Source organism: Lepidochelys kempii, chromosome 1, assembly GCF_965140265.1.
Source record: "Lepidochelys kempii isolate rLepKem1 chromosome 1, rLepKem1.hap2, whole genome shotgun sequence".
NCBI lineage: Eukaryota > Metazoa > Chordata > Testudines > Cheloniidae > Lepidochelys > Lepidochelys kempii.
In genome coordinates this window covers 220121577-220133858 of record NC_133256.1, presented here as the reverse complement: position 1 = coordinate 220133858, position 12282 = coordinate 220121577, and the positions used below count along the sequence as shown (strand labels likewise).

Genomic DNA, 12282 nt, shown 5'->3' with positions numbered 1-12282 from the left:
GGAAGGGAGTTTCAGTGTAGGAGGGTGTACGGGGTTCAGGCTCTGGGAAGGAGTTTGGGTGTGGGAGGGGGTGAGGAGTTGGACTCTGGGAAGGAGTTTGGGTGCGGGAGGGGATACGGGGTGCAGGCAATGGAAGGGAGTTTTGGTGCAGGAGGGGGTACAGGGTGCAGGCTCTCAGAGGGAGTTTGAATGCAAGAGGGGGTGTGGATTTGGCTCTGGGAAGGAGTTTGGGTGCAGGCTCTAGTCTGGGGCACAGTGTTGGGGTACAGGAGGGGGTTACGGGGGGGTCGGCGCTTACCTCGGGCGGCTCCCAAAAGCGACCGGCACACCCCTCTGGCGGCAGCTCCTTGATGGGGGGCCCAGGGGGTCTCTGCATGCGGCTGCCCACAGGTACCGCCCCCGCAGCTCCCATTGGCTGCAGTTCCCAGTGAACAGGAGTTGCGGATTCAGCACTCAGGGCGGGGGCAGTGCATGGAGACCCCCTGCCCTCCCTGGGGACGTAGGGCCGTTCCGTAGGGCAAAAATTCATGGGCTGCACCACCACCCATGAATTTAACTGTAGCTCCTTGAAAATTGTGGTTCTTCCTGCGAGTGGAGGGTGATGTGTGGGATTAATTCTGTTGATGCTGATCCTGACCCCTTTTAAAAAAATGATTTTGGCCTTTATTAATTATGAAAAGATTACATTAAAAATAGTCAGCAGACTGAAGTGCTAAACTTCATTAGGCCTGTACTGTGAACCTAGGCCCCAGGCCAGCCAAATAATAATTATAACAATCTAATCCTTTGCACTTATATAATCTCTTTCATCAGAAGATCTCAAGATGCCTTACCAACAATAATGAATTTACTTTGGAATTTTTGCTAAAGGCAAAAACAAAACAGAAACACCCACCCTCTCTCCACTTCCTGCTGTGACTCCCTGTTTAGCCAAAGACTGTGTTTCTGTGTGAAATTTTATCTTTAAAAATTGTTATTTCATTTTGTGTTTTGAAACTGGAATAACACAACCCCATGAAATACAAATTCTTCTGTTGGGAAGTTGACCTTAAGTGGCATGGGTGATTTGCCTGATTTCATGGGCAAAGGTCAACTGCTCAGAGACCACAGAACACCCTTTGACTTCTGGGACAAAAATTTACAATGAACCCTGAATGACTCTGCCTTAATCAGTATCAAAAGATTCATGCATATTCAGACACAGCAAAATGTTTCCATCTATGGCAAAAGTTTGTAGAACAGAAAAGGTTTTACACCATTAGGTTCCAATCCTCCTGTGGGAAGCATATGGGTGGGTTGTTGCAGCGAGCAGTTCCATTGACATTGATGCAGCTCTGTGTAGGCACAGCAATCCAACATACATTACTCACTGCATGATCAGAGTGCTAGTTTCCTGTCTCTGACCATAGGCAGTAGCAGATGTTTCAGAGGAATGCTTACAAACCCTGCAACAGGCAGATGTGGTGAAACCTGCCCCACATGGGTGTCATCCTTTTCTCTATTAGTTAGAGACTGGCTTAAGCCCTGAAGTACAAGGATGAATATCCCTTTCCAATTTTTCTTGTCATTAATTATAACTCTGAGTATTCTTGATATCCATATAAATGTCCAATCTCAGTTTCAGTCTTGTGAAGTTCTTGGCCTTAGTCAGAGCTGTAACTAGGGTGAGGTGAAAGGGGCAGGCAGAACCAGGGGGCACAAAAGTGCGGCGGCACAGGATTGGGTCCAGCAGCATCAGTACTTCCACATTCCACCCCTCAAAGATTGGGTCCTGCAGAGTCAGCTGGAGCCCAGGGTGCTCAGTGTCCTCCCACCCCACAGGATCATAGGTCCAGCGACCCCAGCTTGAGAAGGCTTTCCCTGGCACTAGGACCGCAACAGCAGGTGGGCAGGAATGTGAGTTCTGGCTGGTAGGAAGGGCAGAAGGAGGAAGGGCTGCATGGCTGGTTCCATCCAGGCGCTGGAGGTCGGAGACCAGCTGCATTAAATACGTGGAGGGTGCTGAATGGGGAGGGGGTACAGGGGGCTAGGACCATGAAGGAGTGCAGGGGTTAGGGGAGAAGGGGGCGCAGGAGGGGAGTGCAGGGTTAGGAGAGAAGGGGTACACAAGCGTTAGCATAGGCACTATGAGGATAAGGGGTGCACAAGTAGGACCGTGTGATGGAGCATATATAAAATGTGCTAGGTGCTGTTCGGATCTGTGCCATGAGGAACTTTGTCTGCGATTAGCTCAGGATGGAGCTGTTTGCCTTCCCCAGACCCGCTGCCTGGCCATGCGCTACTGGCTCTGCTCACACTCCCTAACCTGTGTGCAGGGCTGAGTCCAGCGTTGCCAGCCTGGGGCCTGGCCCTTCCCAGCGCTGGGGGAGAGAGGGCATCTGCAGTTAAAGCTCTCATTAAAGTTGCTAATCGCCAGTTGTACCCACTAGAGGGTGTTTGGAATTTAAACAGACTCAACCTTGGTCAGGGTTTCTCTGTTGAGGAACCAGCGTGCTGAGTTGCACAGCCATGGCTCTTGGGAGGCCTGACTGAACATCGCACTGACACACCCCCACAGGGCACTGCTCAGGGGCACTGCTCAGGCCATTCACAGGGTCAGTGCCATCCTGGGGCCTTTGCTGCACACAGGGCTGAACTCTGTCCCTCGGCTGTTGACAAACCTTTGACCCTGATGCAACTGCATGGCGGTGGCAAGGAGGAATGGCCTGCTAGAGCCCCCCATGGAGGCGAGCACCCCCGGGCACTCATGTGCGCTCAGCTCCATGGAGCTGGGGAGTCGCAGGCTGGAATTCCAGCTGAGGGACCTGGAGACAAAAATTTTTCACAACTGCAATGATGGCCCCTGTCACTCACACATGGATTTCAAATTACAGTAGCCAGCTTTTATTTGACCCTCTTCTATTCTGTAACAACCTTATCACTGCACTGAACAGTGGGCGAAGGAGTAATTCAGGGAGATACTGCTCTGTTGTGACAGTTCCACAGCCCGTTAGAACCGCCGGGTACCACTGTGTTGCACACAACAGCCTTAGAGAGCTTCACAGCTCCGGTTGGGGCAGAACCCCTGTCGCCTGCGCCAAAGGACAGGGCCCTGATGCCTGAGCTAACGGAGAATCTCTGTTATCTGTTAGCAGGGTAGGGCCCATGACAGCCAGGGGAACCATGAGAGTTACATGGGCACATACACACCAGCCTGTTCATTACACACTTGCCTAGATAGACAAAGCTTGCCTCAGAACCAGCTGTTCAGATCTTATATTTGACATCAGTGTAAGAAATCTCCAAATGCTTCCACCCTGTAACTTCCACCATCTTTGCTCAGGCTTGTCTGAGATGGGATCTTGGGAACTGTCATTCCCAAATCCAGAATTCTCCACCGAGAGCAACAAGTCTCCCAGTGACTGCAGCACCCTCTCTTCATATGGGTTACACCCGCTCACCGTCTGAGGACCTCATATTTATCTTGGCCATGGGGATTGAAACGGACTCCTCCTATTCCCAAACTACAGGCTCCTCACCACCACCAACTGAGCTGAAAGAGGGTCTTAATGGTTTAATGGCAGGACATAGCCGAACAGTTCTGACTCCACCTCAAAGTTACAGATTCAGAATATTTTGCTATAATATCTCCTGATTGTTCAAAATTTACATAAACATTTAAAATATGGCTTTAATTGGAGTTTGTATATATTTTTCTTTCTTTATATAGGAATTAGATACAGTGCTCCTGTCAGCTAATTTCTAAGTTATTATCTGCAAAAATCCTAGCATTTTCAGGTGCTTAGTAGTCCCTGGAATCACAGTTAAAGTTGCCCCCGCCCCAATCTGAAATAGCGCCCATGCCCAGCTGTGGGGATGGGGAGAAGGCCACAGGGAGGCTCTGACCTATGGCTGGTGCGGCGGCCGGGCCTGTGCCAGCCACCCCTCCGCTGTGACAGACAGGGAGTGATACTTCTCCCCATCTCCAGTGGGTACCCCCCACAGCAGGTCCCTCTTTCCAGTCCCTCCACCTCCCCTCCAGCTCCCCCTCTTCCTGGCAGTGGCCTCTATTTGGGAATTTGAATTGTGGTAACCCTAGCAGTTGCTCCATTCTCACGCCGTCAGTTTCTGGAGCTGGTGGGAGTGAGTCTGCCCTGCCAGCAGCAGCTGCCCACCCCCAAGGCCTGGGTGGGCACCAGGCTCGTGTGGCCAAGCTCAGAGCTCAGGCAGTTCAACTGCAAGCCCGGCAGCCACAGGACTGGGGCAGGGCAGCCAAGGGGAGCAAAGGGTTCTGCTCTGTATGCAGGGAGTATGGGGAGAGTGACCCAGCTGCAATGGCAGGTCCCTAAGCAATGAGCGGGGTGTGACCAGGCTGCTGAGACACAGATGCCCAAGGGGGGATGAATAATGCAGGGAGCACCTTGTGGAGCATCTCATGGCAGCCAGGCTCCATGGGCAAGGGCCAACTCCAGGGGGCGTCGCTGGCCGGAGCTGGGCTGCCTGCCCTGCCTGGGGAGTGCCCAGCCATGCAGAGGCAGCTGGCTTGGGGAACAGGGCAAGGAGGGCTTCTGGGTAGCCAGCCAGTGCCCTGGTTTCCACAGCATGGAGAGCCAGGGGCCCGAGTGGGCCAGGTGGCTTCTGCCAGCTTCTGATCTTCTGGCTCTTGGCAGGAGGTGACAATTTCCAAACTGTGGGGATGCATCCCCCTAGTGCCCCACAGTTTGAAACCCTCTATGTTAAATGGAAGACAGAAATCTGGTGGGCATGTGACCCTGCATGCCTCCCCACTCATCACCTCCAGGGAGTGCAAATATCCTTGCTCACCGCAGGTGCTAAAATGCTTAGTTAGGGCTCTGACCTCAGTGACTTCTTACAGCAGCGGGTTCCAGAGTGTAATCACCTGCTGTGTGGAGAAAAGTATTTCCTTTTATAGGAGTTGAATTTTCCACCACTTAGTGTCATTGTACATCCTCTTGTTCTTGTGTTACTCTAGTTTCTAGTCACTCAACACCAATTCGGGCAACAATTTTGAGATATAATTAAACATTTCTTTGTAAGCTCTAGTCAGATATGTGCACTGATATTTCCATACATTTCTTTGCAGATTACCGTGACATTTTCAGCAGTTTTTGGTGTGACCGTGTACCGAATTATTACAGCAGCTGCCTTGTCCATCAGCAAAAATGAGTCAACCAGGTCGAACGTTCGTGTGACTGTGACTGCAACCTCTGTCATCATTAACCTGGTTGTGATCCTTATATTAGATGAGATTTATGGAGCTGTTGCCAAATGGCTGACAGAAATGGGTAAAGCTCTCCTTGCCCTCATTACAACTTTGTATGTATTTCCAATAGAGTAGGCAAGAAAGTTCTAAAAGGAGGATTTCCTGTAAAGCAGTTCTGTAAAAGAGGAAACATTCAGGCCCAGAGGATAAAAATGTGTCCAAGTGACTAAGGGTCCCAACTCCAATTTTCAAAAATGACTTTGGGCCACACGTTAAAGCATATTTAGGTGTCTAAATACTTTTCAAAATCTGACCTTAGACACAGAGAAGCCTAATTCTCGTTGAAATCAGTTGGACTTTGGCCTTGTCTGCATTAGAAAGAACACTGGTAGAGCTATACTGGCAAACCCTCCTAGTGGATGGTTCCTTTACTGGAACAGTTTATACCAGTTCCCCAAACAAAATAAACCATACTGTCAAAAGGATTCTGTGTCTCGATTTCCTCACATATAAAATTAGAATAATGGGTCAGATCCTCAAATGGTGAACGTTAATGTAGCCCCATTAAAGTCAAGGATCTTAGGATAAACTCTCTGCCCCTACCGTGGCTCTGGGGCCAGACAAGCTCTATGCTCCTGCCGCCGCCACAGGGCTTGAGATGTCAGACGCTGACCCCGGTGGCAGGGCTCTTTCACTATAACGCACCCGTGGCTATAACGAATAAATGGCTTGGATCCCCAGGGGTTCGTTATAGAGAGGGTGTACTGTACTATTATAAATAGCATCATTATTTACACTTCTGATAGCATACTAGCATAACAGAGGGCCAGTCATAAATGGGTGAGATTCAGTAGAATGATTTCTATTGTTAGAGGTAGCCCAATTGTTTCAATTTGACTCCAATGAAAATTTAAAATAAAAAGAGACCAGTAATACATTTAACATAATGCCACCTTATTATATTTTCTCTCCCTTTTTGCAGAGAGTTTCTTGGCAAAACGTAGCCCGGTGCAAATGGGCATAATTCCATTAAGTTCAGTGGAGATGTACCCACTGATGCCAGTTGTGCATTTGGTTTTCAGAGCTGTATGGGAAACAAAGATGAAAAATACAGTCAGTTTTTTAGCTTTCACATAAAATATCCCTCTGTTATTCCCCTCTGAGCTTCAAGTCACATTTAGAGCCAGCCCTGCTGCCCTTACTCAGACAACACTCCTATTGAAGTAACTGGGTGTTTTGCCTGAGACAGGACCCACCATGAATTCTAGGCTTTGGTCCTTTTTGAATAATTTCTAGTGCCACAAATTACATCATGGTTCATTCAGATGGCTGTCTCTACTAATATGCTCAGATGCCAACTGTAATTAAAAATGTTAAAAAAAATTACAATTCATTCATGCTGATAAATGCTTCTTACCTTGTGAACTTTCATATTGCTGAGCTGAGCAAAATGGATGCAATTTTCTTTTCACACTGCAATTCATAGACGTGTCTGGCATCATGCTGCATTTTTCCACTTTAAGGGGCAAATTTTCCTGACCTGGTGTAGGAGCAGTGGAGGGTTCATGGATCCCCTTTCCATCCCTAAGCTCATTTGGGCTGCAGTTCAGCAAGGGACTTAGGCATGTGAGTAACTTTGAGCACATGAGTAGTACCATGGAAATCAATGAGATTAGTTTCATGCTTAGTTATGCATGTACTTAAATATCTGGCTGAATCAGTGCTTAGGGCAGGAGGCAGCAATAACTTCGCCCACAGGCACTGTGAAGGGCTAGAAGGCGAATCACTAGGTCTTCAGGCAGTGCTTGTGGCCTCAGCCGGGGAATATCTGTGCAATGCAAAGGAAGGACATTGACTCCCCCGCAGTACCGGCAGGAGTGCAGATTACACCTCTTTCAAAGGGTCATGTTTCCTGATGCTGAGTAAATCACCCTATTCTCAGCACCCAGGTGGCATTAGGCCTAATTCAGATCTTATGTGTGTTGGTGTAAACTGGGGTATCTCCCCTAAAGTCATGAGGAAACAAATGAAGTGTAAAACAGTGGTAAAGTGAGAGCAGAATCACCCCTGTTCATGTGTTACAGGGGCATAGTCTCTCCCTCAGCACAATTCCTTGGCCCAGCCTCCATGTAGCACTACCTGCAAAGAGCATAATTCAGCTCTGGGGTTTTGATGGTATGTATTCAGGACACCGTTGGATATTTTAAGTTGTATAAACCATATGTTAAAATGTCCTCCTTTTCTTTTATTCATTCATCCATTCTATTCCTGTTCTGACTGTATGCATTCTTGCCTATCAGACCTCACTAACTAAGGAACAAATCCTGACCTCCTGAGGCAGTGAACTTTGTGTGTGTGTGTGTGTGTGTGTGTGCGCGCACACACGTGAGAGAGAGAGAGAGAGCAACAGGGGATGGATCACTTGATGATTGCCCTGTTCTGTTCATTCCCTCTGGGTCACCTGGCACTGGCCACTGTTGGAAGACAGGATACTGGGCTAGATGGACCTTTGGTCTGACCCAGTATGGCTGTTCTTATGTGTGTCAGGGGGGTGCACATTTCCTTCCTGGGACAGAGCTCATCTCTGTGGGAGTCATCTGTGAGGCAGGGGCTCTACTCCTACATGGAACTTCCTATCCCCTCCAAGGGCTGCACTGTTGCCATGGGGTTATTCCTTCCACTGGTCCCCTTGCAAATCTACCCAGCACATAAGCTCGTATTTGGGCTGTGCAGTGCTAGCTGGATTGGCCCCAAATTAATAATTTTTAATGAAGTATTTCCATAAAGTCAGGTGGTTTGTGTAACTGAATTTTCTAAGGGCTAGAACTTCAAGAGCTCAGCTTGCTGGATGCTAAGCTCTTACAAAAATCTGGCCACAGGTGTCACAATGCTAGGCGCTTTTAATAATGTGGTTCTTATTTAGGTGTTTTAATGGAAGATGAGCTCTTTTTAAAAAAAACCTGAACCAAATCACTAGGCTGCACAATTTCAGTAATGCTTTCAGAGGCTTCTTGAGACTGATGCACTGAATCGCCCTTATTATTTCACATTTTGAATCCACTACAGTGACAACCAGTATGAAATAACAACAATCTGTTCTGTGCCTGGTTAAACATGCATGGTAGCTATCCTCAGAAGCCCTGTGCATGGCTGATAAAAAAAAAAATCTTAGTTTTTATGTTAATGTAGATTAATACTGTTAATGTAAATGTAATACTCTTTAAGGGCTTGATTCTGCAAGGTGCTGAAGTCAACTGAAATGTATAAGCAATTGTGTGATGTATTTTCAGAAGTTTTATAGAAGACATATCTAAAGGTATGGAGGGTGTATGGAGAGGGGAAGAACCTTCTGGAACCGATGGTCGTCTTGTTAAAGTTTTGGAGTGGGGAATGGGGCTTAGGACATTTAAGTTCACTTTCTGTCTCCCCTCCCCCACAAAAAATGTTTTGTATCAACTTGGGCAAGCTATCTAGAACCTGATTCAGGAAGTTACTTCAGCATGTGCTTTAAACATTTAAGCAGTCCCATTGAAGTCAGTGGAACTACTCGCATATTTAAAGTTAAGCAGGTACTTAAATACGTCGCTGAAGGAGGCCCTGAAATGTTTGTGCCTCAGTTTCCCCATCTATGAAATGGGAATAGCAGTACTTCTCTATTTCAAAGGGTGTTTAGATTCATAGATTCATAGATATTTAGGTCAGAAGGGACCATTATGATCATCTAGTCTGACCTCCTGCACAATGCAGGCCACAGAATTTCACCCACCACTCCTAAAAAAGACCTCACACCTATATCTGTGCTATTGAAGTCCTCAAATTGTAGTTTGAAGACCTCAAGGAGCAGAGAATCCTCCAGCAAGTGACCCGTGCCCCATGCTACAGAGGAAGGCGAAAAACCTCCAGGGCCTTCCAATCTGCCCTGGAGGAAAATTCCTTCCCGACCCCAAATATGGCGATCAGCTAAACCCTGAGCATATGGGCAAGATTCATCAGCCAGATACTACAGAAAATTCTTTCCCGGGTAACTTGGATCTTACCCCATCTAAAAACCCATCACAGGCCATTGGGCCTATTTACCATGAATATTTAATTACCAAAACCATGTTATCCCATCATACCATCTCCTCCATAAACTTATCGAGTTTAATCTTAAAGCAAGATAGATCTTTTGCCCCCACTACTTCCCTCGGAAGGCTATTCCAAAACTTCACTCCTCTGATGGTTAGAAACCTTCGTCTAATTTCTAATCTAAATTTCCTAGTGGCCAGTTTATATCCATTTGTTCTTGTGTCCACACTGGTATTGAGTTTAAATAATTCCTCTCCCTCTCTGGTATTTATCCCTCTGATATATTTATAGAGAGCAATCATATCTCCCCTCAACCTTCTTTTAGTTAGGCTAAACAAGCCAAGCTCCCTGAGTCTCCTTTCATAAGACAAGTTTTCCATTCCTCGGATCATCCTAGTAGCCCTTCTCTGTACCTGTTCCAGTTTGAATTCATCCTTCTTAAACATGGGAGACCAGAACTGCACACAGTATTCCAGGTGAGGTCTCACCAGTGCCTTATATAACGGTACTAAAACCTCCTTATCCCTACTGGAAATACCTCTCCTGATGCATCCCAAGACGACATTAGCTTTTTTCACAGCCATATCACATTGGCAGCTCATAGTCAACCTATGATCAACCAATACTCCAAGGTCCTTTTCCTCCTCCGTTACTTCTAGTTGATGCGTCCCTAGCTTATAACTAAAATTCTTGTTATTAATCCCTAAATGCATGACCTTACACTTCTCACTATTAAATTTCATCCTATTCCTATTACTCCAGTTTACAAGGTCATCCAGATCCTCCTGTAGGGTATCCCTGTCCTTCTCTAAATTAGCAATACCTCCCAGCTTTGTATCATCTGCAAACTTTATTAGCACACTCCCACTTTTTGTGCCCAGGTCAGTAATAAAAAGATTAAATAAGATTGGTCCCAAAACTGATCCTTGAGGAACTCCACTGGTAACCTCCCTCCAACTTGACAGTTCACCTTTCAGTAGGACCCGTTGTAGTCTCCCCTTTAACCAATTCCCTATCCACCTTTCAATTTTCCTATTGATGCCCATCTTATCCAATTTAACTAATAATTCCCCATGTGGCACAGTATCAAACGCCTTACTAAAATCTAAATAAATTAGATCCACTGCGTTTCCTTTATCTAAAAAATCTGTTACTCTCTCAAAGAAGGAAATCAGGTTGGTTTGGCACGATCTACCTTTTGTAAAACCATGTTGTATTTTGTCCCATTTACCATTGACTTCAATGTCCTTAACTACCTTCTCCTTCAAAATTTTTTCCAAGACCTTGCATACTACAGATGTCAAACTAACAGGCCTATAATTACTTGGATCACTTTTTTTCCCTTTCTTAAAAATAGGAACTATGTTAGCAATTCTCCAATCATATGGTACAACCCCTGAATTTACAGATTCATTAAAAATTCTTGCTAATGGGCTTGCAATTTCTTGTGCCAATTCTTTTAATATTCTTGGATGAAGATTATCTGGGCCCCCCGATTTAGCCCCATTAAGCTGTTTGAGTTTCGCTTCTACCTCAGATATGGTGATGTCTACCTCCATATCCTCATTCCCATTTATCATGCTACCATTATCCCTAAGATCCTCTTTAGTCTTATTAAAGACTGAGGCAAAGTATTTGTTTAGATATTGGGCCATGCCTAGATTATCCTTGACCTCCACTCCATCCTCAGTTTTTAGCGGTCCCACTTCTTCTCTCTTTGTTTTCTTCCTATTTATATGACTATAGAACCTTTTACTATTGGTTTTAATTCCCTTTGCAAGGTCCAACTCTACTTGACTTTTAGCCTGTCTCACTTTATCCCTACATATTCTGACCTCAATAAGGTAGCTTTCCTTACTGATCCCTCCCTTCTTCCACTCCCTATATGCTTTCTGCTTTTTCTTAATTACCTCTCTAAGATGCTTGCTCATCCAGCTTGGTCTACAACTCCTGCCTATGAATTTTTTCCCCTTCCTTGGGATGCATGCTTCCGATAGCTTCTGCAGCTTTAATTTAAAATAATCCCAGGCCTCCTCTACCTTTAAACCCATAAATTCTTCAGTCCAATCCACTTCCCTAACTAATTTCCTTAATTTTTGAAAGTCAGCCCTTTTGAAATCAAAAACCCTAGTTGCAGATTTATTTTTGTTAATCCTTCCATTCAGTTTGAACTGAATTAGCTCATGATCACTTGAGCCAAGATTATCCCCTACAACCATTTCCTCTATGAGATCCTCATTACTCGCCAAGACCAGATCTAAAATGGCATCCCCTCTAGTCGGTTCAGCAACTACTTGTTGAAGGAATCCATCAGCTATCGCATCTAGGAAAATCTGAGCCCTATTATTATTACTAGCACTCATCCTCCAGTCTATATCTGGGAAGTTAAAGTCTCCCATGATCACACAGTTTCCATTAGTATTTACTTTATTAAAAACATTAAAAAGGGCTCTATCCATATCCAAATTAGATCCCGGTGGTCTATAGCACACCCCAAGCACTATCCTAGGGGAGGCTCTAATAGTTTTCTTCCCCAATTTAATTATTGCCCAGACAGACTCAGTCATATCCATTTCATCGCTTCTTATTTCTTTACATTCTATCTCATCATTGATATACAGTGCTACTCCACCACCTTTACCTTTATTTCGGTCTTTCCTAAACAGCACATACCCTTCAATACCTGTAGCCCAGTCATGACTACTATTCCACCAGGTCTCTGTTATACCTATAATATCTGGTTTCACTTCCTGCACCAGTAACTCTAGTTCCTCCATTTTGTTACCTAGGCTCCTTGCATTAGTGTACAAACATCTTAATTTTTGCTGTTTGGCCTCACTCACATTCTGTACCCTATTAGGCACGGTTATTTTACTACCAGTATAACCTATTAGACTTGTATCTACACTGCCCTTCCTCCTACCTACAGCTGTATCCACTCTTACTTCATTTTCTTTCCACTCTATGCTAAATTCTGGCGTGGAGATTACCTGGACATCTCCCAACCATCT

At 45.6% G+C, this 12282-nt stretch overlaps 1 protein-coding gene across 8 annotated transcripts in view; it reads left to right on the top strand.

Moving 5' to 3' along the window:
• The window catches only part of ANO2 (anoctamin 2), a 283307-nt gene that overhangs the window by 229513 nt on the left and 41512 nt on the right, over positions 1-12282 (top strand). For all 8 annotated transcript variants that reach the window (XR_012155321.1, XM_073314969.1, XM_073314959.1 and 5 more), the window contains one exon: positions 5084-5285. Coding sequence is in view for 7 of the 8 variants with exons in the window: in XM_073314969.1 (XP_073171070.1) it covers positions 5084-5285 (202 nt within the window). In the remaining variant the exon portion in view is untranslated. The remainder of the gene's footprint in view (positions 1-5083; positions 5286-12282) is intronic.